The sequence below is a fragment of the Narcine bancroftii genome, chromosome 4, assembly GCF_036971445.1.
Source record: "Narcine bancroftii isolate sNarBan1 chromosome 4, sNarBan1.hap1, whole genome shotgun sequence".
Classification (NCBI taxonomy): domain Eukaryota; kingdom Metazoa; phylum Chordata; class Chondrichthyes; order Torpediniformes; family Narcinidae; genus Narcine; species Narcine bancroftii.
In genome coordinates, this window is record NC_091472.1 from 101290834 (window position 1) to 101317327 (window position 26494).

The window sequence follows — 26494 nt, forward strand, 5'->3', positions numbered from 1 at the left end:
CGCCAATGGTCTCTTATATAATGCTTTAATCCAATTAATATATTTCTCTGGTAGGTTGAACCTCTGTAGTACTTTGAATATATAATTCCATTCTACTCTGTCAAAGGCTTTCTCTGCATCTAAAGCAACCGCCACTGTTGGCGTTTTGTTTCCTTGTACTGCATGGATTAAGTTAATGAACTTACAGATATTGTCCGTTGTTTGTCTTTTCTTAGTAAATCCAGTTTGATCTAGTTTTACTATTTTTGGTACACAGTCGGCCAATCTGTTTGCTAATAATTTAGCTATTATCTTATAATCAGTGTTGAGTAGAGATATTGGTCTAAACGATGCTGGTGTTTGTGGATCTTTCCCCATCTTTGGTATTACTGTAATTATTGCTGTTTTGCATGAATCTGGCATGTTTTGTGTTTCTTCAATCTGGTTCATTACTTCCAGGAGAGGAGGAATTAATGTCTTTAAATGTTTTATAGAATTCTATTGGGAGTCCGTCCTCTCCCGACGTTTTATTATTCGGTAGTTTTTTTAATATATCCTGTACTTCCTCTATTTCAAATAATTTTATTAATTTGTTTTGCTCCTCTTCTTGCAATTTCGGTAGTTCAATTTTAGCTAGAAACCCATCTATTTTGTCTTCTTTCCTTTTGTTCTCAGTTCGATATAATTGCTCATAGAATTCTTTGAAGTTCTCATTGATCTCCGTTGGGTTATATGTAATTTGTTTGTCCTTTTTCCTTGATGCCAATACCGTTCTTTTAGTTTGTTCTGGTTTAAGCTGCCAAGCTAGTATTTTGTGCAGTTTTTTCTCCTAGCTCATAATACTTCCGTTTTGTCTTCATTATGTTCTTCTCCACCTTGTACGTTTGTAGTGTTTCGTATTTTATTTTTTTGTCCGCCAATTCTCTTATTTTTGTTGCATCTACCCTTGTTGCTAATTCTTTTTCTGTACTTACTATTTCCCTTTCCAGCTGCTCTATTTCCCGATTGTAGTCCTTCATCTTAGTTACATAACTTATTATCTGCCCTCTTATAAACGCTTTCATTGCATCATTGCATCCCATAGTATAAATTTATCTTTCACTGATTCCGTATTTATTTCAAAGTACATTTTAATTTGTCGCTCAATGAATTCTCTAAAATCCTGTCTTTTAAGTAGCATGGAGTTTAATCTCCATCAGTACGTCTCGGTGGGATGTCCTCCAGCTCTATTGCTAATAACAGGGGTGAGTGATCTGATAGCAATCTAGCTTTATATTCTGTTTTTCTAACTCTCCCTTGGATGTGGCTGACAACAGGAACAGGTCTATCCTCGAGTATGTTTTATGTCTACCCAAATAATATGAGTATTCCTTCTCCTTTGGGTGTTGTCTCCTCTATGTATCCAAAAGTTGCAATTCCTGCATCGATTTAACCATAAATTTGGTTACTTTATTCTTTTTGCCCGTCTTTTATCCAGTTTTATCCCCTCCTATCTATATATTTTCTTGTGTATCTACAATCTTCAAAAAAATATCCTGCATAAACTTTTGATTCTCCCCATTAGGTGCATATATATTGAGCAAATTCCAAAATTCTGAGTATATCTGACACTTTATCATTACATACCTCCCTGCTGGATCTATTATTTTCTCCTCTATTTTGATTGGTACATATTTATTATTTAATATAGCTACACCTCTAGCTTTTGAATTATATGATGCTGCCGCTACGTGTCCTACCCAGTCTCTCTTTAATTTATGTTCCACTTCAGTTAGATGCGTTTCCTGCACAAATGCTATATCTATTTTTTCTTTTTTCAGGAAATTTCATAGCCTCTTCCTTTTAATTTTGTTATGTATTCCATTAATTTTTATAGTCATATAGTTCAACATGGCCATCTCATATCTTGTTTACATCTCATTTCCACTTCCTCACCACCACCATCCCCCTTTTCTCCATTTTCATCTCTCAGTTTACCCTTTTTAAACTCAATGTATGACAACACATTTAAAACATAAAATACTCCAACAACTCCCACATCCAATATTACCTTAACCCCAAATGCCCCCCCTCCCCTGAGTTGCCCTTATCTCTTGCCGGGCAACCACAACTCCCCTTTCCATTTGGATTGCGATCCTGTTCGCAAGGGTCAACTGATTTCGCAGTGACGGTTATTCTCTCCCCCCACCAAACCCCCCAGAAAACACTTTTTTTACACAAATAACAAAGCTCTCCCTTTTTTCCCCCTTCCTTCCTTTCCTTCTTTTTTCCCTCTTTAGTTCTTTACATATACATTGTTTTTACATGTTTCTATATACTTTATCACCATTCTTCATTCTTATTACATCTCTTCATCTCTCCTTTTGTCCTGCAAATGCTCTGTGAATTCTTATGCTTCCTCCAGATCCGAGAACCGTCTGTTTTGCTCCCCAGGGATAAATATTTTAACCACAGCTGGATGTCTTAACATGAATTTATAACCTTTTTTCATAGTATCGATGTTGCTGTATTAAACTCCTTCTCTTCTTTAAGAGTTCAAAACTTATGTCTGGGTAAAAAAAATATTTTTTGACCCTTGTATTCCAATAGATTATTATCTTCTCTTAATTTTATTCCTTGCCCGCTCCAGTATATTTTCTCTTGTCGTATATCTCAAAAATTTTACTACGATGGATCTTGGTTTTTGATGTGACTGTGGTTTCGGAGCTAGTGTTCTGTGTGCTCTTTCTATTTCCATTTCTTCCTGCATTTCTGTCGTCCCCAGGACCTTCGGGATCCATCCTTTTATAAATTCCTTCATATCTGTGCCTTCTTCACCCTCCTTTAGACCCACTATTTTTATGTTGTTTTGCCTACTATAATTTTCCAACATATCAATTTTTTGAGCTAACAACTCTTGTGTCTCTTTAATTTTTTTGTCAATTCCTTCCAATTTTCCTCTTAAATCGTTTACTTCCATTTCTACAGCCGTTTCCCATTCTTCCACATTTTCTACTCTTTTCCCTATTTCTGTCATGACTAGTTCTAATCTTTGCATTTTATCTTCTGTTCTTTTCATTTTTCTTTTAATTGCACTAAATTCTAATGACAACCATTCTTTTAATGCTCTCATTTGTTCTTCAAAAAAAGCTTTATCTATATTCTGTCCATCTTTTTTACCTTCTATTTCTCTGTGAAGATCTTGGTCTTCTCTTCTTCTGTGTCTGTTCCCGTGTTTGTGTCTTCTTCTCTTCTTTATATCTGTCTCTCTTCTGATTTTCCTGATGAGTTGCTTGTATCACTTTGTCAGGCCTCTTGCTGTTGGTCCTCTCCTTCTGAGCTGCTCGTCTGCCGGGCCTCCTGCTGCTGCTCCTCTTGCCGTTCACCCTGTCGACCTTCTTTCTCGCCTGGTACTTCACTCCCTCTTCTGGCGTTGCCTTCATCTTCCAGCTGAGAGCCCTGGTGTCGGGTGTCCCTCAGCTGGTCGCGCCATGGTTTCCCGCTCCTCGGCTGAGCCCCCCTCCTGTTGATTTTTATTTTACCTCAGATTGCGCGCTGCTCATGCATGACTCCTTGCACATGCGCAGTTGCACACTTTTGTTTGGCTGAGAGAGCCATTTTTTCCACCGGCTCGGGGTTTGCGACTCCGCAGGGCCGACACCAAACTCAGGGAATGGGCGTTCTTCACCACCATGGCTCCCTGTTCCTTCCTGCAGGTAAGCCCACCTTCTTTCTTTTCCAGTGACTTTACTTCATTTTTACTTTTTCCCTCTTGGGTGCCACCTTCTTTCTCTTCTCTGCAACTTTATCTTTTATTTCTTATATTTTATATTTGTTGAACTTTTTTTCTGGAGAGGGCTGGTTTTACCCTACCAGCCACTACTCCATCACGTGACTCCTCAGCAAGGGTGCTTTCTTCACACCAATTATTAATTTTGAATCCCATTTATAAATAAATTCTTTTGTTAATTTTGCTCCAATTTTATCCAATTCTATTTTAACCCATGCCAGCTTTCTCGATCCCTCAAACATGGAAGTTGATATTTGGGTAACAACTGTCCTCAGCAAAAATTTGACATTTCCTTAAACCTTCACTGCCATAGGTTGAAGAGGCAACAGTGGTGTCCGAGGATGATTTGCTTGAAGAGCTGGCAATAACTCCCAATGCTCACCGGAACCTTTCTGCATGGAAAATAAGTATTCCATATGTAGACTTTTTTGAACATAAAAAAGAGAAGATTCCAGTCTTTTGTATCGACGTGGAACGGAATGATGAAGGATCAGGTAAGATGGTTGTGTTTTCATCTCCCCATGTTCCTTTTCTAATTCTTTCTGGGGAACAGTCTCACATGAGAACCATTCACATGTTGCCTGATTTTTCTGTCATCTGTGTTTAGGTTCTGCAAATCACATGATTCTGCTGTTGTGAACTTTTGACAGCAGGAGCTCAGGTTGTTCACCTTTCCTGCCTCATTGGTGCTGCCTTACTTTGACCACACTAGCTCCTCAGGTCCATCCTCAGACTGTGCTGGGTCATTTGCTCTCCAAAGGGGGAAACGGAGGTGTTATGGTTAATTGACTGGACCATTCATCCAGGAGCACAAGTTTGAATCTCACCACAGATTTAAATGAATGAAATAAATGTGCAGTGGAAAGGTTGCCTCAGGAAAGGAACAAAAATCCAGGTGCTGGTCAAAGTCAGCAGGTCAGGCAGTCTGTAGAGGCAACGGCCTCTTCCCACAGGCAATGAGAATGCTGAATGACCAAAGGAGCTGCTCACACTAATCATCCGAGACCCCCATATTTACAAACAATATTTATTTATTTGTTTGTTTGAATGTTTGCCCTGCATATGTATTGCTTGTCTGTCTCTGTGTTTTTCCAAGGTTGTGCGTCTTTGTGTTTTGCACTGAGGACTGTAGAACACTGTTTTGTCGGGTTGTACTTGTGCAATCAGATGACAATCAACTTGACTTGATCTGTGGCTTTCCCTTTGGTGTGCAATTGTAATGGAGGTGGCAACCTTGTCATAATATAATTTAATGCTTCAGTATTAAACCTGTGAATGTTGGAAATTGATCGATAGACTTTTATCAGAATGTTGACTCTGTATAAATGCTACCTAATCTGCCAAGAATTTCCATCATTTTTTTTAAAATCCCAGATTTGCAGCATCTGACTTAATACATGAAAGTACTGGAGAGACTAAGCAGGCCCTGTAATGTCCATATAACCAACATATCGGGCCTGAGCCTTTTGTCAAGGATGCTGCAGGACCTGCTGAATTTCTCTAGCACTTTTTTTGTTTCACTTTGCAGCATCTGAGGTATTTTGGTAGTTTTGTATTTGCATTCTCGTTTTGGTAGTGGAAACTTTGAATGATTCAGCCTGTTGGCTATGATTATTACATGTTAGCACATTTTATCGATGGCAAATTGAGAATTATCACAGAACAGCTTATAATGTGAGTCCAGTGAGAGCAAATTTTCTGGTTAGTTTAGATTTGTCAGGCTTTCAACTGTAAACAATAAAACCTTTCACAAATAGGAACTGATTAAACTTAAAAATAAATGACAGAGAAGTCACTTTACTGTCAAGACTGGGGATCAACTTGATTTGAGGTAGAACAAGGGAGGGAGTTCAGAACCAGATAGATAGGTGATCTTGTCACCTAACTTTGCAGGTGTCGATGAATAATATCTACAAAATTTATTTTGTTTGAATGCATTTATTTTTGAGAACTCCTTTTTTCAAATGATTCTATTTTGTTTTTCAGAGGGACATGAAAGCGAACGCTGTTCTGTTTACCGGAGATATTTTGAATTCTATGTGCTGGAGTCAAAGCTTACAGAATTTCATGGTAATGTATGTAAAAAAAGCGCAATGAGTCCATCAAATTAATTTTCCTCATGAATTCAGAATTGTCCAATATTGGTGCCTTATGAATTAATCTCTGTCTGATGACAACATTTTCTTCCTCAAAAACTTCCCCTTTCGTCCTCCCTCCCCTCTCCCACCCCCCCTTTCGAACCCTCCATTTCCATTAATTCAGCCTTCACTCATATCCTATCTGCCTTGGCCTCCTCCCCCGAGACACAACAAGGATGGGTTTCCCCTTGTCATCTCTTACCATCCCATACAACATATCATTCTCTACAATGTCTGCCACATCATTTGTCACAGCTTGCCCTCTCCTTTCCACAGGGATCATTCCTTCCACAACTTCCTCATCCACTCATCTCTTTGGACAAATCATCCCTATTTGACATAAGGCTCTACACACACTTCATCTCTCACCACCATTTGCAACTCCCATGCTGTTGGATCACCACAGACCTCCAATTTCCTTTAACCCCCTTCTCTGGTCTCTGTCTGCCTTCAGCTCCCCACCCTTTCCTTCTCTTATCAGAGTGTTATCTTTTATAGTCTTCTGCTCTTTTCCCCATCACTTCTCCGCTTCTATCGTCCCTGTAACCACCTGTGCTCCTACCCCTTCCCTTTTAATTCAAAAAATTTTTTTGAAATTCCTGAAGAAGGGCTCATTCCTGAAATGTCGACTGCCTTTTACTTCCTCTGGATGCTGAATGACCTGTTGAGTTTCTCTAGCACTTCTGAATGCAGCATAGCTAATTCAAAGACGCAAGTTCCAGCTTGTTGCTCCAGTTGCAACATCTGCAGTCTCATGGACTACAGTTGCTGCACCAACTCACAAGCTGGTGATATGCACAACTTTTGATTTGATGAAGTTGGACTTTGGATAACAGTGAGTCAAATGTTGCAAGTGGAGAGCGCTGAACAGGAGCTAATCTGAACTGCTGCTCCAAAGTTGTGGAGAACCTGTCCGCTGAAGAACGGAGTTTCAGGTGCAGCCTAGAGGAGGAGGTCTAGCTGCTTTGTGTCATAATGGCCTTGTGGCCTTTCAGACTCTTAGGATCAGTGTTGGCGGTGTTTGCTGCCAGGGGTCGAGAGGAGAGGATGGAATAGCGGAGCTGGGTGATGGCATCTGGTTGCGACATGAGCTGTGGAGCTGTGCCAGGTTGGAGGTCCTGGACCTCGTGGCAAATTCGGGCGTCTGCAAAGTGCGTTGTCCTGGGCCTCATCGTGGATGGCACTGGAACTTTTGGGAGCTCCGTGCACTATGACTGTGCGGTAATCTGTTTTCCCTAAACGCTGGTGGACTTTTAACATCTTGTCCTGGAGAGGTCGGTAACCTGAGCTGGGAAGGCTGTGTGACTAGCAGGCTGCAGCTGCCCCTCAAGATTGGGGAATGTTCTTCTCCACTTGAACTAGTGGAGATTTTTAACTTCTAGTTTGCTTCCAGTCTTTAATGTGCCATTGTGTAATCTTTGAAAAATTAGTTGTATGTAGTACTGTTTTGTCAAACAGCTTTTATAAAATCAATGTAGTCTTGAGAATGTCTTGTTTTAATTCTGTGGCACTGCTTTGAAGTATGATGTTAAAGCGATGATAAATCACGACCTGACCTGATATAATACCTGATACAAGGCATGACTGCCCGGTTAAGGATTGCTTCACTGGCCCATCATGGGCATATTCAGGTTTTGGTGCTGACACAATAGAAGGCATAGAAAGAGTAAAGGGAAACCGCATTCTCTTTGTTTCCCCAATGTAGTGCAGGTGGCAGTGTACTTGAGCATTATACTATGTTTCAGCATGATGGGGTCTACTGCATTACATGGAGACAGCACACACCATGCTGAGGGCTGTTGGATATATGTGCATTTATAAATTGCAACTTAGCAGACCATGGATCACTACAAGTTGTTCTACAAGTGGGCTGTTCTGTTGAGGGACATTGGGTACATGAACACTTCATTGCCTTTTGTTCCACATTCGCTCTTCCTCAGAACAATGTCGGCCATTATTCTCACTGTGAGGAGGGCAATGCATATGATCAGCATAAATGATGCTCCTCAGCATGTTAAGGCTTATGCATACATGAGCACTACATTGAGGGATTCTGCAAATGTGAATGCTAAATTGCTTATGTTCTTGGAGATGCTTACTGCCCAAAAGGATACCAAACTGTTGTTGGACCTTCACGTGGATTTTGGCTAGAACTGAATCGAAGGAATAGGAAAGAATTGCGCCAGTAAACTTCATGAAGTGATGCTTCTTGAAAGATTTTTTTATTTGATTGATTTATTTTGTACTAGCTGGAAGTTAACTGGAAATGTAGAATTGAGTATTTTTTTTGGTTCAGTATATTTTGTTTCATGTGTGTGGTTAAGGGAACTTATAGATGATAAGCAGCAATATTTTGGTTGTATAATTCTATCAGAAGAATGTAAGTTCTGGATAGCAAACTGCTACAATTAATTATAATGTATGCATAATTTTATTTAAAAGATAAAGCCAATTAGGTGTTGTATGCATTAAATATTGACTTGAGTGAACCTTTATAAATGTAACTTCATCATATCCTTAAAAAGCAGGGAGCAGATAATATTGGTTAGGGAGAAGTTTCAAGTTTTGAATTGATTATATTGTTTTCAGAAAGTGCCTGGTTCAGGCAAATTGAAGTTGCTTGAAGATCTATGTCTGATGAACAGGATAGCTAATATGCAAATGTTTGCACTTTGCCCATATTTTCCTGACACAAGATGCCAGAAAAGGTTGAGAGAAATGTGGAGCAAAAACAGGCAAGTGGGACTAGGTTAGGTTGGCAGCTTGTTCAGCATGGACAAGTTGAGCCAAAAGGCCTATTTCTATGCTATAAAACACTATGGCTGTAAGATTTTGAAAGCTATAAGGATGCATAAGTGCTAGTGGCTCATTTTCTGGTGTGTGTGTGTATTTTTAGGATCGTTCCCAGATGCACAGCTTCCTTCAAAGAGGCTCATTGGACCCAAGAATTGTGAATTCTTAAAGTCCAAGCGAGAGGAGTTTGAAGAATATCTGCAGGTATGTCTAACATATCCTGCACATGAGTTATAATTTACTGTCAATGCACTGAGTAGGACCATCAGTTTAGCTGTCAATTCATTTAATCTAATAGACATTTTTCTCTTCAGTTCTTGTAGTTTTCCACCTCAAGGAAATGATTTCTGTTCTGCACACCAATCCATTTTGGCACTTATGGAAGCCTAATATAGATAATTTTTTAAAGTGAATATGTCTTTGAGATGAATCTAGAATTGCACTGAAGATTATTGTAATGTTTCTTTTCCCATTTGGTTGAGATCAGAAAATGAGGGCACACCAGGGACTGAACCTTGAACTACCCTAGCAATCAATATGACTTAATATGTTCGCAAGATTTAAGGTGAATATTGAACAGGGTGTGGGACCCTAAAGTAATAGTGTAACAGAGAAAGTTGGAGCAATTATAAAAGTTAAAGCAATGTAGTATGCAGGCCTGGCAGTGGCAGGACAGGGAGTGAAAAATGTGTGAGAGGCTAAACTGTATTTATTCTAATGCAAGAAGCTTGGCAGGTACAGTCAGTTAGATGAGCTCAGGGCATGAATCAACACATGAAACTGAGATATTATGAACCATTACATAAATATGAAAGATGGACAGGACTGTCAGCTCAATGTTCCAATGTATTGATGCTTCTGCGTGACAGAGGGAGAGGTGAAAGAGGAGGTTCGGGGTTGTGTTTTTTTTAATCAGAGAGAACATCTTGGTAATACTGAGAGAGGATATTCTTGAGGGATTCTCCAGTGAGGCTCAATTGGTACAACTCAGAAATAATGAGGGGATGGTCAATTTGATCGTGTTGTAACATAGAACCCCACTGTAAGCAGGAATTACTGGAGCAAAGATGTAGGGAAATTGCAGAAAAGGTGTAAGACTAATAGGATTGTAATAGTTGGAGATTATAAAGTTTTTTTAAATGATGCAGCACGTTTGAAGGCCCAGCCCATGAAGCTCATCCTGCCCAATTACACCCAATAAATCTACCAACTACACACACTTTGGAGGGTGTGAAAAAATCCACAGACACAGGGAGAATGTACAAGCTGCTCACAGTGGTGATTGGAACCCCAATGGTGGTGCTGTAATAGTGTCAGGCTAACCGCTGCACTAACCGTGTGGCCTGGGATTACAAGATTCAATTTATTGTCATGAAATAAAGACGGTGCAATGTTACTTGGAGTTTGCTTTCATCTGCCATAAGAAATTGCCTGAAGCGCATCTTACAGTCGGAGGAAAAGAAACAAAAGAGAGTCCCTTCAGAGTCGCTGAGTGTCTGTGGATGCACCTTCAGCACTTGTGCAGCCATTCAAGAGTCCAGTCCAAACCATCAGCAGCCCGAGCTCCAAATCTAAACCTCCAACACGATCAGGGAATCTTTAGCACCCTCTTCCATCCAAGTTCCGATACCTGGTATCCCTTCAACCAGTTATTGAGCTAGTCTCTAGCAGTCTGATGTGAATCCCTCGACCGCAGTCACGAGCAGCCCTCAGATCACAGGCACCACTATCTTGAGCAGTTACAGAATTTTTAAACTAAACCACTGTTGACTCTGTTTACAGGTCATTTAAAGCCTGAACAGAGCTGATGGTAGTCAGACTGGGCAGTTGGACTCCTCAGGATTGCTGTGATTTAGCTCCTTGCACTCTGCAAGTCCGTACCAGTGGCAGCACTACCATGAAAGCAGCACTGCCATCTTGGCAATCAGCCACTCAAGACGAGTGTGCAAGAGTGTGCTACTAGAGTGCAAAGGGCTCCGATTGGGCAGTGTTTGTTAATTGTGTCCAGGAACGTTTTCTCAAAGATTAGTCATATTGGGCCTACAAGAGAGGGGGCAGCACTTGGCCTTCACTTGGGAAATGAGACAAAGCAAATGACTGACTTGTCAATGGGGGAATCACTTTGGAACCAGTGACCATAGTTTTAAAATAATTTTGTAAAGGTATAAGATAGATCCACAAGTTAAGGTCTTAAATTGGGGCAAAACTTGTTTTGATGATATTAGATAGGAACTTGCAAAGGTTGATGGGGGAGGCTATGAGGTAAAGGCACATCTGGCAAGTGGGAGGCTTTCAAAGTGGGAGATGATGGGCCAAAGTCTGAGCCTACATCTCCAGTTCGAATAAAGGGAAAGGGTGGCAGCATTAGGGAATCCTGGTTGAAGAGGAAAGTTGAGGCTCTAGTAAGGAAAAAGAAGGCTGCATTTATCAGAATCAGGTTAAATGACATGAACATGTTTTATGAAATTTGTTGTTCCATACAGCAATATTGTGCATTACAGGTGAAAAATTCCAACAAATTATGATTTCACAAGTTCAATATTTAAAAATAAATAGTCCAAAATGAGAAAAAAGTGAAGTCATGTCTGTCTGTTCAGAAATCTGATGTGGAGGAAAGAAGCTGTTTTTGTCACATTAGGTGTGCGCTTTCAGGCTCCTGCACCACCTCCCTGAGAAAAGGGCATAGCCTAGGTAGTGAGGGTAGAGGCTGCTTTCTTGATAATAACCTTTTTTTGGAGTGAAGACAAATGCCCATGATGGTGCTGGCTGAGTTTACATCCCTCTGTAGATTTTTCCTGTCCTGTGCATTGGCAGCACCCCATACCAGACAGTGATGCAACCAGTCTGAATGCTCTCCATGGTACACCTGTCGTCATTTGCAAGAGTCTTTACCAAATCTCCTCAAATTCTAATGAAATATAGCTGCTGGTGAGCATTCTTCATGATTGCATCAACATGATGCCCTAAGGATAGATCTTTAGTGATGTTGATACCAGGAATTTGAAGTTCTTGACCCTCTCCACTGCTGACCCCTCGATGAGCACTGGTTTGTGTTCTCCTGGTTTCCCCTTCCTGAAGTTCAAAATCAATTCTTTAGTTTTGCTAACCTTGAGTGCAAGGTTAATGTTGTGACACCATTCAACTAGCTAATCGATCTCACTCCTGAATGCTACCTCATTGCCCTTCTGTGATTCTGCCAACAACCATGGGCGTCATCAGCAAATTTGTAGATGGCATTTGAATTGTGTCCAGCCGCTCAGTCATGGGTGTAGAGAGTAGAGCAGTGGGCTAAGTACGCACCCTTGAGGTGCATCTGTGTTGACAGCCAGTGAGAAGGAGATGTTGTTACTGATCTGTACTGAATGTGGTCTTCTGACAAGGAAGTCAAGGATCTAGTTGCAGAGGGAGGTGCAGAGTCTCAGGTTTTGAAGCTTGCTGACCAATACTAAATGGATAATGGTGTAGGAAGCTGAGATGTAATCGATGAAAAGCAGCCTAATGTACATAATTGCTGTTGTCTAGGTCATCCAGGGCTGAGTGGAGAGCCAGCGAGTTGCATCTGCTGTGGAACTATTACGGTGACAGGGAAATTGCAATGGGTTCCAGACTTTTCTTTGTTTTGAATTAATTCTAACCATGACCAACCTCCCAAAGTATTTAATTGCAGTAGGTGTGAGTGCAATTGAGTGATAATCATCGAGGCACATAACTCTGCTCTTTATGATCAATGCCCTTTTGAAGCAAGTGGAAGGGAACCTCTGACTGCAGCAATGAGAGATTGATTGAGTCAGAGTCGGCGTCAGAGCAAGTCTAATCGGGGGCATTTGGGTAACCTCTGCGGGGGGTGGTGATGGGCACAAACTGGTATTCTAAGACACTCAGTGGTGTGGGGAGGTGGGTGCCATACCTGCAATGAAGTCCTTGTGTGCGCCGCTGTCATACTTCCCCCTCCTTCTGACGTAACACACAAACTCGCGTGCTTATATCGCATGGACGCTAGTGACACTAGTGCTGTGGATGGGTGGGGGGGAGAACAATGACATGGGGGGTGGGCAGTGCCTGCAAATGCCCCCTGCTTGGTGCCAGCCGTGCCGTGAGCACTCCAGCTAGTTGGTTGGCACAGATACGACAACAGGGCCTGCTGCCTTGTGATGGTTCATCCTCTTTAAAGGTGTTCCGATGTTTGATTCCAAAATGGATATCACAATGTTGCTAGCTTCTGCATGGGTTCCCATTGGTACAGTTAAGTTCTCCTTTTCAAAACAAGCATAAAAGGTGTTCAGGTCATCAAAGAGTGAAGCATCACAGGCATTTATGATGTTAGGCTTCGCACTGTAGGATGTCATGGCCTACATGCCCTGCCATAGCTGGCAAGTATTTGATTCTGTTTCTAATTTTACATGGGATTGCCTCTTTGCTGTTCCATCAGTCAGATTTCAGACATTGTCAGAGTACATACATGACATCACATACAACCCTGAGATTCTTTTATCTGCAGGCGATGCAGAATTACCACTTATTGGCAGTGCAAAAAACTGTACACAGTGTATTCAGTAAACAAATAAAGTACTGTAAAACAGATGATGAATATAAACAAACCAACTGCAAAAAAAACCAATTAAGTGCCGAAGTCAGAGTCCTTAAATGAGTCCCTGATTGAGTTTGTTGTTGAGGAGTCCAATGGTGGAGGGGTAGCAGTTGTTCCTGAACCTGGTGGTGCGTGTCTTGTGGCACCTACACCTCTTTCCTGATGGTAGCAGAGAGAACAGAGCGGTGTTGCACTGATTGTTTTGTTTGCTGAGTATTTCCAATTTCTCGGGTTTTATCTCAGCCTGCTGTTTAGATAACTTGTTGTGGAAAAAGAATCTGAAAAATCTGAATGCTGAATTGAATCTATGTCCTTGATTTTGTTTTCTCTGGAATAAAATTGACAGAATTTGCTAAAGCATCCAGAATTGAATAACAGCCAACTTCTGGCAGATTTTCTCTCCCCTGATGGCTGTGAATCACAATTCCTGGAGAAAATTTTGCCGGATGTAAATCTTGGTGAGTTCTACATTGCAGATAAAATGTCTCAGGAAAAATATCATACTAGCAAGCATGGAAATTTACACCACGGCAAGCTCATCAAACTGGACAATTGCTAGGAGATTTGAGATTTAATTTAATTTATTCCTTTGGTGTATTTCATAGCAGTTGTTATTATTTTCCTTCAGACCCTGCAAATAAACATTGAGCAGCCTTTCAAACTTCACTTTCCCAAGAAAATACCTTTTTATCAAAATAACAAGCTCCTTTCAATTACAAATAAGATTGTTATGGAGTTGTAATTTTTAAAAAAATTTGCACACTGAACGTAGGGTTTGTTTTAAGCCAAACAAATTAATGTACATCAAATGTAATATTGCCTTCTGTTGTAGGGAAAATGATCAAGTCTGTCCCTGGAAAGCTGATAAAGGAGGTAAGTTACCAACATCCTTCATCAACATTTAGCTTTCCAAGGTTTAGCAGTTAGTTGTTTTTAAAAATTAAATTTTATTTATAGTTCTGTTTACAGTACAATATAATATAATTGTATCCAAATGATACTTAATGATCAAAATAGAATAAAAAATAAATGGTTGTACAGTACATAAAGGTGAGAAGAGATAAAAAAGTATAAAAGAAGAAAGAATACAGATATATGTGCAAAGCTACTATGATAACTAACCCCCCCCCCCCCAACCCTCCAAAAAGAAAGGCAGGATATTATTAAAATAGTAGAATTAAACCAACATGTTAAGGTTCAACCATTAAGATTTTTAAAAAAAGAAAAATGGTGGTGGGGTGTAGAAGATTAATATCCAAACCCATAATATCTTAATAATGTTTCCATATTTTTAAGTATGTATCATACCCATTTCTAATATTATAAGTCATCTTTTCTAAGGGAATATAATTTTGCATCTCCCTCAAACAACAATCAATTTTCAGATAGGATTCAGATATCCATGAAATTGCTATACATCTCCTGGCCACTACCAATGTGACTTTAATAAATTTTAATTGATATTTTGACAACTTCAGTTGGAATTCCAAATCATATACATTTCCCAAAAGAAAAAGCTCAGGTGTTAATGGTCAGTTAGTTGTTCTTGGATCTTCTCCTCTGGTGATCTGCTAGGGAAAAACAGAAAGGAATTTATCTTTATAACTCTTGGGAGTTTATTTCCCCTGCCTCACAATTCATCCTGTTTATCCACTGGATCTGATTTGAACAAATCCTCACCAAGGACTGCTCTCAATCAAGCCAGATTGTCCACTTAAATGTGCCCAACAAGCTGCTAATTCCACTTTAGTCCAGGAAAGACACAAGCTTCCAGCTTGTGGAGGTTTGAGATGAGCTTGAAAATCCTAGAATCTAACTTAAGATGGAGTCCACATTGAAATGTTGAATTTCTTATTCATTTCTTATACAATCTGCCAAATATTTGAAACAGAAACCAGCACAGTATGACCCTTTCAATCATGATGTTTGCTGACCTACTCTGCAACAATCTTAATGTTTCCATACCTTACATGCATAACCCTCTATTTTTATGACATCAATATGCTTATCTGAGAGTCTTTTAAATGTTCTTATTGTACCAGCCTCCACCACCATCCCTGGTAATGCATTCTACCATTCTCTGAGTAAATAAAAAACCTACCACTGATGTCTCTCCTGAATTTTCCACTACATGTGAAACAGATGTCCTCTGGTATTTGCTATTATTGCTGTCTCCCCAATCATAGGCCCCTCATAATCTTATATTCCTCTATTATGTCACCTCTTATGCTGCAAAGAGAAAAGTCCAAGCTCTGTCGACCTTGCATATTTCTGGAACCTTATGTTTTCCCAACAACCTTTATCAGGATTGTTTAATTTGCCAATTACAAATTAGTAAACTCTGCACAGACCCTGGTGCATTGTTGATTCAACCTTTTCTTACTGCTTTCCATTTTCAAAGCTGAGAGCTGCAGAAATTGTTGCTGATTCTCATCTGAATCAAATTTTTGAATCTGATTGAGAGGATCAAAGCCTGTCAGCAGATTTTAAGTTATTAATTATCATGGTCATCGTTGGCCCATTCATATCAGATCATGCAATTAATCTTCAAACTTGACCAAGGAAATATTTGGTGTAAAGTGTAACCCAAACTAAAACAAAAAAGAGAAACACAAACTTGAGGGAACATTGAATTTTGTGACTTTAGGTAACCCCTACCTCATCTGGTTCCACTGGTTCCTTCTCTTCTATGCCTACTTTTCTCTCTAATCTCCTACTCCCCACCCCCCCCACCTCTCCCCCAGTGGTCTCTCCCTCCACCTGTCTCTACGCCCTTCCTACTTTCCCCATCACTTCTTTTACCCTACCCCAACTTTTTATCTCTCCTCTCTCATTTTATCCTCTTGATATACTTGAAATTGCCCCTTCCTGCTTTAGACTTGGATAAAGGGTCCTAACCCAAAACGTTGACAGACCATTTCTATCCATGGATGCCGCTCAACCCACAAAGCCTCCCTAAGCTTCTCATAGTTCGTCCAACAATGTATTTGCAATAGGGTATAACATCATACCTTTAATGGGGAAATTTCCATCTCAAGGTTCTTGTTAAGAAACTATTTAACGCACCTTCATTAAGAGAGATAACAGCAGGTAGCCTCAAGTTGAGTTGATGCTAACTGAGGAACAAGAAGTTTAGGGTTCGAGATGCTAGAGGAACACCTCATCTTCTGTCTAGGGACTCTTCAACCAGATGGCATTAGTGTTGACTTCTCAAGTTTCTTTTAGAAACCCACCCCCACCATCTTTCCCCATGTCCCCTTTCCTTTAGCTCTGTCTTTCTCTTCCTTTTTCCATCTATCTCCTTTCACAGAGCCAAAATCAATTCTCACCATTCCTCTCTCCTGTCTCTTACAAATCCAATTAATACATTTTGTCTGTTGGTCTGCACTCCTCTCCATCCCATTCTTCCTCTTTGTTCCCCCCAGCAATTAAACACAGATGCCTATCTCCTTTTTTGTTCATACTCAGGCCCTAAACATTGGTAATATATTTTTTTACTTTCTATGGACACTGCAAGACTGGCTTAGTTCCTCCAGCATCTCTGTGTTTTGACAATAATCACAGCAACAAGATTGATTTTCATGAAGTTTAGGAAGAGAATTCACAAAAGAATTCAGACATTGCTCTTGGCAGCTGTGGGCAGAAAGACCAATGACAAAGTAATTAAATGAACAGATGAACAAGATGTCAGAATTGGAGGAAGTGCTTAAAATTAAAGGAAGGGAGTGCTGTAGCCCTGCAGGGATTTAAATACAAGAGGAGAATGGCAATGCAGGTCAGAAATCATAAGGGTAATGGCTAAGCATACTAGAATGAGACAGCAGAACTTTGCTTGACCTCACTTGTGTTGAGGGTAGAGTGAGTAATGCTGGTCAGGAGTGCAGATGTTTAAAATGTGGAGAATGGACGAATAGTTTCCTGAAATCATGGCCAAGTTATTATCTGTTGTGATTGTAGCTGTTGGGGTGGGCATAAGAAATACAATCATCAAGCTTTAGATATCCTTTCCATAACTGTCAGGGTCAGAGCCATTCACGATCAAGGAATAAAGATTAGTTCTCTCAACTGAAATGGTAGCTCCCAATATCTCTTCCAGTAAACTGGATCTGGGGAAGATATTTCTGCTTTGAATCACAGAGATATAAAAAGGTAGCTCTTCCCCAGAATCACAAATAGTGGGATCTTTCAAAAAATTGTATTGATCTAACTACACTCTATTTTTCATTTCCTGTTCTATTGCAGTCCTTGTATTATAACTCCATCATGTTGCAATCACTGTATAACCTATGTGCTGTTCTTCTTTTGCTGTTGTTTAGAAAGGTCAGCACTTGGAGTCATTCCTCACAGCATTCATCAACTCATGTGAAGCTCCCAAACCCAAACCAAGCAGGCCAGAGCTCACCATTCTCAGCCCGACCTCAGAAAACAATAAGAAGGTGAGTTAGGAGACGCAGTATCTGACTGGAGTTTGTAGAGGTAATTGATCAATGATATCATTACAGTGCTATCTTCATAATTCTTACAGAAGAATCTTGGAGTAATCTGAAATTGTAGGTAGTGGGAAGTTCTACTTTTATTCATGAATATAGTTTGGAGGAAAAAAAGGACAGATGAAAAAACTGGTTCCTCAAACCATGATCTGAGAGGAGCACCGGCTTTTTCAAAAGTTTAGATCAAAATGGGACATTTCATGAGAGGCAATATTTCAAGAAAATAGTTTATTTCTTTGTGGGGGGGGGGTTGCCAGGTGATGACACGAATCCCTGCTCTCCTCGGAAAAGTTGAGAAAAAGTGGCAGAAAAAGACTTTAAAGTACAGAAAGTACAAAAAGGATCAATTTAAAGACATACAGAAGAGATCAACACGCCACTGAAGAAAGATAAAGATCTTACTGCAATACAAGAAATGGAACAAGAAAAAGATCAAGAAAAGGAAGCGAGGCCTACCTTGAGAAAGGATCCTGGGGCTGTCCGCAAGGTAACATCCAAAGGAGAGAGGCCAGAAGCCGGGGAGACTTTGGACACTGCTGCACAAGGTCTCCCCTGACAATGGCCGCCGACATCAAGTGAAGAAGTGACTCTGTGCATGCTCGACTCCTCACGCATGTGCAGAGCACATTATAAAAAGGAGGAAATTTTAAAAACGGTGCAGGACACTCACAGCTCCAGTGATCAAGAGGAGGACCTGGAAAAGCAAAGAAAAGACCAAGAATGATCTACAATCAAGAAAAAAGCAGGGAAAGGTGCAGAAACATTTTTATCTTCTGGGAAAATGAAGCAATTTTTAGACTCTTTTCATCAATCCATGGAAGTATTAACTGAAGAAGTAAGGAAGAATGGTGACAAGATGGAAAGATTAATGCAACAAGTTGACAAGATTTGAAATAGTGGATGGGAAAATTAAAGGAAATGAATTCGAGATTCAAAATATTAAGGATCAAATGAAGAAAGTACAAGCAGAAGCTGCTGCTAAGAATGATCAGTTAATGCAAAAAATAAACATTTTGGAAAATTTTAGTAGACTGAGTAACATCAAGATTGTTGGAGTCAGAGAAGGCGATATAAAAAAAGTTTCTGCAACGATGGATACTGGAATCTTTGGTTCAGGCTGAATTTCAAGGTGATTTGGGGATAGAATGAGCCCATAGGGCATTGAAACCTAAACCTCAGCCTGACCAAAGATCCCATCCAATACTTATTCCTTAGCTATAAAGTAAGAGAGAAGATATTGAAGTTGGCATCAAATCAAGCTAAAGAAAGACCTTTGATAGAAATAAGATTTTTTTTTATCCAGACATAAGTTTTGATCTGTTAAAAAAGAGAAGAGTTTAATCCAGTTAAAGATGTGCTATGGAAAAAAGGCTATGCCTTTGTTTTGAGATATCCAGCTGTTCTAAAAGTATTTGTCCCGGATAGGAGGAAAAGAGTCTTTACAGAGCCCATTGAAGCAAAGGTATATACCGATTCATTGCCTGCTAAAGACCAACAGGTGGTTGCTGATATTTGAATGAATTATATAACTGAAAGATTTTTACTGTAACTGAAATTACATTGTGTTTCGAGAGAGATTAAAGGGGGAGGAAGGTTTAACTTATGATGCATGTGATCTATTATATTTTGATAAGCAATGGATTATTAGATGTGTTGGAAAAACTATAGAAGGGGATGGTTGTAATGGGAGCTACAGCAAAGAAACTCACAGCCACCACCTTGGAGGCTCTCAATGACTGTTTTATTCAAATCCCGCACGCGCCCCTTTAAGGGCAGTGTGAGCTCGGCCACCGCGTTAGCGGTGATGTCATAATGGCTGCCTGAGGCACGCGCTGGGCTGGAACCACGGGGTAAGGAGGACCCCCGACGCCACTCTCTTCTCATGGCTGCCCTGCCACGCGGGGCAGTTCGCCACGAGAGAGTGCGCTGCCACATGGTATGGTATTTTGAGCTAATTAGTGGGGACTGTGAAGTTGACCATTGCAGAATCATGGGCACAGATGTAATATTTTTCGCATCCCGTATAGATCAGGGGATTAGAGATGTTTTACCATCACTCGCCTCTGGGGTTTTTCTTCACTTTCTTCTTTTCACCTCTTTTTCTTGTTTTTCTCTTTTTTTGTTCAAAGCCAAGGATTGTCTTTGAATGTAGTATGTTATATAAGTAGTATTAAGGGTGAGCAAGGGGGAGGAGCGGAACGCTGGATTAATGCATGGTCTAATATTGGTGTATAATGGCGGGGAAATTGAATTTTATTAGTATTAACGGAATTCAGAATCCGATTAAAATGAAAAATATTATTAAGTTATCTGCAAAAAAAATTAAAGTGGATGTTCCTTTTTTACAAGTAGGACATGCAAAGTTAAAGAGGGAATGGTATTGTCTTCATTTAATTCTAAAGCTGGAGGGGTAGTGATACTAATAAATAAAAGTTTACCAATTAAAATATTGGATATAACTTGATAAAGCGGTAAGATATTTGATGATAAATTGTCAAATTTATTTAGAATGTTGGACATTAATGAATACATGAATGCACTGAATACAGATGATGGTAAATTTATGCAAGACATTTTTATGCAATTAGCCAGTGCAAAAGGGAAAATAATCATGGGCGGAGATTTTAATTTTACTTTTGATTTGAAGGTTGATAGAACAGGTGGAATTAAGGTTAAAAACAAGGTAGTTAAAATTGTGTTAAATTTTATGAATGAAATAAAATTTATTGGTAGTTGGAGAAAGATGCATTCTGGTACTCGGGACTATTCATTTTATTCTTTAAGGCATAAGACATATTTTTTAATCTCTTCTCAACTACAAGTCAGACTTCAAAAGATTGAATACCAAGCAACAATATTATCTGACCATTCACCTTTAGTTATGTCAATTGCATTTGAAGAAGAGCAAATATAGGTTATAGATGGAGGTTAAATATTTCATTTTTAAAAAGGCAAGATTTTTGTGAATTTATAAAACAGTAGATAAATTTTTTTCTAGACATTAACGAGCACTCGGTAACTAATAAGTTTGTGGCATGGGACTCCATGAAGACCTATTTAAGGGGGCAAATAATAAGTTACACTGCTAAGATTTTAAAAAATGTTTGAAGTTCACCAATTGGATAAAGAAATAACAGAATTGGAGAAAGAATTATATAATCAAATGAATGATGAGAAATGAAGAATATTGGAATTGAAAAAATTGAGACCTAATGAAATACAAACATATAGAGTAGAAAGAGATACAAGACAAACTCGACAAAAATATTATGAGTTGGGGGATAGGGCCCATAAAGTTTCAGCATGGCAATTGAAGACAGAGCAAGTATCAAGAACAATATTAGCCACAAAAGAAGAATCGGGTCTTCTTGTGAATAAAACCCAGGAAATTAATGATGTTTTCAGGAACTTTTATAAGAAATTATATCAATCGGAGTCTTTGAAAGTTGGAGATAAAATAGATCAACATTTATCACAAATTATATTGCCAGAAGTAAACACTGAGGAGAAGATTGAATTTTTTTTAGTTATAGAAATATATGACACATTGATGTCTTTGCCAAATAATAAGCCTCCAGGAAAGGACGGTTTCTCTCTTGAGTTTTATAAAGAATTTAAAGAGTTATTGATCCCCTTATTTATGGGATTGCTAGATCAAATGAATAATTCCTGTGATTTACCCGAGTTGTTTAAACAGCATTAATAACTTTATTACAAATAAAGGGAAGGATCCTTTGCTTCCATCTTCATATAGACCAATATCATTTGAATACAGATTATAAAATTTTGTCCAAATTACTAGCTAATAGGTTAGCTAAATGTTTACCTAACTTGATAAATTTAGACCATACAGGTTTCATCAAGAATAGAAGATCAGCAGATAATATTGTCAAGTTTTTAAGCTTATTAAATGTAGCTCAAAAAAGAAAAATACCATCAGTAACCTTGGCTTTAAATGTAGAAAAAGGTCACTGGTTGCAGGCAATTCTTAAACTGTGCACAGAATTTAACATTTATGAATTTCACCAGGCTTTGCTGCTTGAAAGGTCAATGGTTACCGCTCAGGAAGGTTCTTGACAGTTTTCAGAGAGAGATTTGTTGCTCGTTGGACACCCACACTGATTCCTTTAGATCAGCCACTACAGTGACTTGCTGAAGAAACCTGATTCATCAGGGTTTTCCAGATGATAACCTCTTGCTTTCAGGTCACCACAGAGTTCCTTTTTGTTTCCCTTATTCCAAGTGAAACATTATGCAGCCAGGCTTTGACCAGGCTGAACTAAGAACTCACAACCCGTCTTCCAAATGGGGTCTTCCATAAGCTTGTCACATATCAGTCCCAGATGCTGCTGCTGAATTGTGGAACTGAATTCTCTCTCTCTCTCTCTCTCTCTCTCTTTTTTCTCTCTCTCAGAGAAAAACCACATGACTTAGAAACGCCAACTGCACCCAGACAGACTGCAGCTCCGGACCTAATCTTCTGAGTTCGTTCATCTATTGCTTTATAAAACAATAATCCATTACTCCATAGCATGTCCAATGAACACCTACTTGTGAAATCCTCATAGGCATCCTTCAATGTTTTTGCAAAAGCACTCGGAGCCTGGACTGTCTGGCTTGAGCAGAGCTCTGGCGCTTTAAATGAGATCTGTTTTGTATCTGCGTGTGACCGACACTAAAAACCCTGTCACAATTTATCTCCTTTAAAATATATCTGTATAAAATATATCATAATCTGTCACAAGACCTTAATAAAATGTAAGAAAATTTATTTGACGAGACAAAATGCCCAGGATGGAGTTGGAAAAATTAACATGGAGATATGATTGTTGGGATTGCAAATGCCTAATATTAAAATCATTACAAAACAGCTCATCTTAGATTTTTATCGTCCTGTTATCAGATTGGTGAAAAGACAGCGTGGGTACAGATTGAAATTAGTAACATAGGAGAAAATAATTCCAAACATATTTTATATAAATGGCATGAACAACTGTTGAAAGGGAGATTAAATACACCAATTTTGAAACATATCACAAGTATGGAATAGAATCCATGCAGAAAGAGGAATGAAGAATTATCAAATAGTTAAGATGTTACTAAAGAAAAGCCCTCTTATTCCTTTTACAGTTAATAATTTTTTTTTGACATTTGGTATAATTGTGGATTAAAAAGGGTAAAAGATTGTTTTATGGGTTTTTTTTTGTCTTTTAACCAATTGAAAGTATAATATACTAAATAATACTTTTTTTCTTATCAACTTAAATCATATTTAAAAAGGAAGTTATGACTGAATTTTAGATTACTTGAACAGTCAATTTGAAAATTTAATAATAGATATGTTAAAAGATTTATTACTAATATGTATATCAAATTCCAAGAGACTATGCAGAAAAAATATTTATTTAAAATAAATTAAGATGGGAAAGGGATCTGAATATACAAATTCAAGAAGTATTGTCAAAATTATGCAAGGAGAGTGTAACAAATACAATTAATGTCAGATATCAAATGGTACAATTTAATATTTGTACATCAATTATACCCCACATAAAGTACATGGATTTAATTCCAATTGCTCGATGTTATAAAGAGGTTGGAACCTTTTTGCATGCAGTATGGCAATTTGAAAAAGTAGAAAAATTCGGGGAGGATATGAGTACTTTATTGGGACAAATTATGAAGAGACAAGTTCCAAAAGATCCGAGAATATTTTTGCTAGGCAATGTTCATAATATGAAGTTAGATATTTATCAAGAGCAAGTTTCTAAATGTAGCAGTAGCTGTAGTGAAGAAATGTATGGCGGTAACGTGGGAATTAGACAATGATGTGGGGTTGGATAGATGGAAAATAGAATTACAAAATTGTATACAGTTAGAGAAAATAACATAATTTATGGAATCAACTAGAAAACTTTTACAGGATTTAGAAACCATATATGAATATCATTGACAAAAGTCCACCACTCCTGCTCCAATTTGCCTTAGTTCACTGAGAGGTTTAAGATTATATTTGTAAATTTGAAATGTAATTAATTAATTAATTATATATGACAAATTCAGGTTGGCTTTTTTCCTTTGCTTTCATACTTTTTTGGGGAGGGAAGAAAATATAAAATTATGTATTCTTTTTGCATCATTTATTATTGGGTACGATTATAGAGAAACATATTTGTTATGGATCCAAATGAAAAATAAAGTTTTCTAAAAAAAGAAAATAGTTAATTTCCTGGATGTAAAATTGTGTATTTATTGCAGGGAAATGCCATTAAGTTCAGGATAAGTTCATGTCCTGATTGTTCGATATTTTTTGCCCTGTCTCGCTGAGACTGAAGTTTGGCTTGCTGGGGGATAGTTACACACAGGTACATCAGAAGTGGGAGGATGGATCAGGATTGGAGATTTGCCACATGGTCAAATGTTGGAACAGAAAAAAGAAAGGTAAAAGGAGGCCGCTCATTCCCTCACACCTGCTCTGCCATTTGAGACCAATATCTTAACACCTCTTTCCTACAGTAATCTCACATCCTTTGTTTGTCTCAATGTTTAAATATCCTTCAGTCAATGTGATAATCATGCGCACTAAGTAAGCTCCACAGTCTGTAGATTTACAATCCTGAATGACTAACCTCATACATCGATCTATCATCCCTTCCAGGGAAACCCTTAGCCCTGTATCTATGCAGGCGAGCCCCTGTGAGAATTTTGAATATTTCAAAGAAATTCAAGGCCCAGTGTCTCCTTGTGGAATGTCTTCTCCATTCCAGCAATCACTCGTAAACTGTTACTGAATCCCTTCCATCACAAGTAGGGAGACCAGATATACTAGTCCATAGAGATTTACCAGGGCTCCGTATCAGTTTGGTCCAATGCCTTTTCTCTTGAATCTCAACATATTGAAAATCAAGAACCATTGACTATACATCCCTACACCTCTGTTACTTATGTGAAAGGAATTTTTGAACCGAGATTAGTCAAATCAGCCACCTTCGTTTACGTCAAAACATTGAAGGCCAGACATTATGATCTTACATGTGATGAACAACAATTTGAATCCCCTTGCAATGAAGGACAACATATCATTTGCCTTAATTATTTTGTATGCTTGCACATTAACTCATTGATGTACGTACAAGATCACACAGGTCCCTCTGAGCAACAGTATTTTTCAGTCTCTTACTGTGTAAAGAAGCTCTGATTTTCTTTATTTTTCCTACCAAGTTGTTTCATATTTTTCCACATTCTGTTTTATCGGTTATATGCTGGCTGTATCCTTTGGCAGCCTCTCTGCCCTCTTTCCAGATTGCATTGCCACCTAGCTTGGATACCATTCATTCAGATCATTGCTATAGATTGTTAGCAGCTCAGGCCTTGACACTGATCCTATCTTATAACCTCCAAAGCTGAAAGTAAGCTGTTTATGTCTAATATATTTTCTTTCCATCCTCAGCTCATTGTAAGAATATCAACTCCAATCAAAGTATAATTTTGTTCACTCACCCCTTGTGATACACCTTTATCAGAAGCATTTGAAAAATCTGCATTCACCATGTGCATTGATTGGCATCTATTCTGTTAATTACAACTATAAAAATATCCAGCTGATTAGTCTATTATTACTTTGCACCATTACCACATCCCCGATAATAGATCCCAGCAGTTCACCAACTCTACTGGTCAGACAAACTGATCTGCATTTGTCTGTGTTGTGTTGAGAAGAGCATCAGGTTTGGTGGGTTCACAGAGAGATGAATCTGGGCACAAGGGTTACAATCACACAACTTTTATTAACGCTGGAAACAAATGGGAGAATGTTAAACAGTACGCAATTCACGACAATACAAACGTTCACCTTGGACCTCAGTTAGACTCCGACAACAGTAAACCTATATTTGGCCCCGCTCACACAGTATTAACAGGGATTCTTACACGTGCTCCTGGTTCCCTGGTCAATGGGAGTGCCAGTCTACTGCAAGTATTGATCTATCGCAATACTATGGCTCAGCTTCAGTGTTGTGCAGACCTTACCCGCGACCCTTCCAGTGACGTCCAGTGTAGCGACCTGGTATGGAATGGTGTCTGCGGCTTGGACCACGAGGCAGAGAGAGAATCTGCTGTGTGCTGGTACTATATATAGTGCTAATTGGCTAATATATATAAAATAATGACCTAAGGTGATTTAAAGTGGCCAACAGCAAGCTGTGCACTCATGGATGGCCGGAGTCCAACCTTGATTAACAGGTGATGTGACTTCTGAATAATTTTCAGACGGGGAGAACAATGTGACCATCCACAATGCACACATTCCAGACAGACAGGTGTTTCCTTCACTCATGATGTTCCTTGGAAGTCACGTCATTCTGAAGATAATTAATAACTCTGTGTAGGTGTCATAATTATATAAAAAGGAAAAGATTTAAAAAAAAAACAAAGATGTGTTTTTTTTTTAAAAAAAGGTACTAATCAAATGTATCTATATATACACAAGTGCCTTTTGCATGCTTGTCAAGGCACATAATCAAATTCAATGATAACGCCTCACCAGTTCCCCACCTACCAAATAGGTTTCCGACGGAGCTGGGTGCTGTGAGAGCTGTTCCCCAATGTCAGAGGGGAGGGTAGAGAAAGAAATATTTCGGTCACCGACTCGTGTGCCTGATTTTTCCATCTTGGCTGGCAAATGTCGTCACATCACTTGCCAGTCAAGGCTGGACTCCAGCCACTAATTAGTACACAC

General features: G+C 38.9%; 1 protein-coding gene across 4 annotated transcripts in view; it reads left to right on the forward strand.

Annotated features, from left to right (window-relative positions):
• snx14 (sorting nexin 14) overlaps positions 1-26494 on the forward strand; it is a 227463-nt gene that overhangs the window by 156149 nt on the left and 44820 nt on the right. For all 4 annotated transcript variants that reach the window (XM_069932232.1, XM_069932234.1, XM_069932233.1 and 1 more), the window contains 6 exons: positions 4062-4242; positions 5735-5818; positions 8783-8883; positions 13614-13725; positions 14100-14140; positions 17584-17703. In XM_069932232.1, the coding sequence (XP_069788333.1) occupies positions 4062-4242; positions 5735-5818; positions 8783-8883; positions 13614-13725; positions 14100-14140; positions 17584-17703 (639 nt within the window). The remainder of the gene's footprint in view (positions 1-4061; positions 4243-5734; positions 5819-8782; positions 8884-13613; positions 13726-14099; positions 14141-17583; positions 17704-26494) is intronic.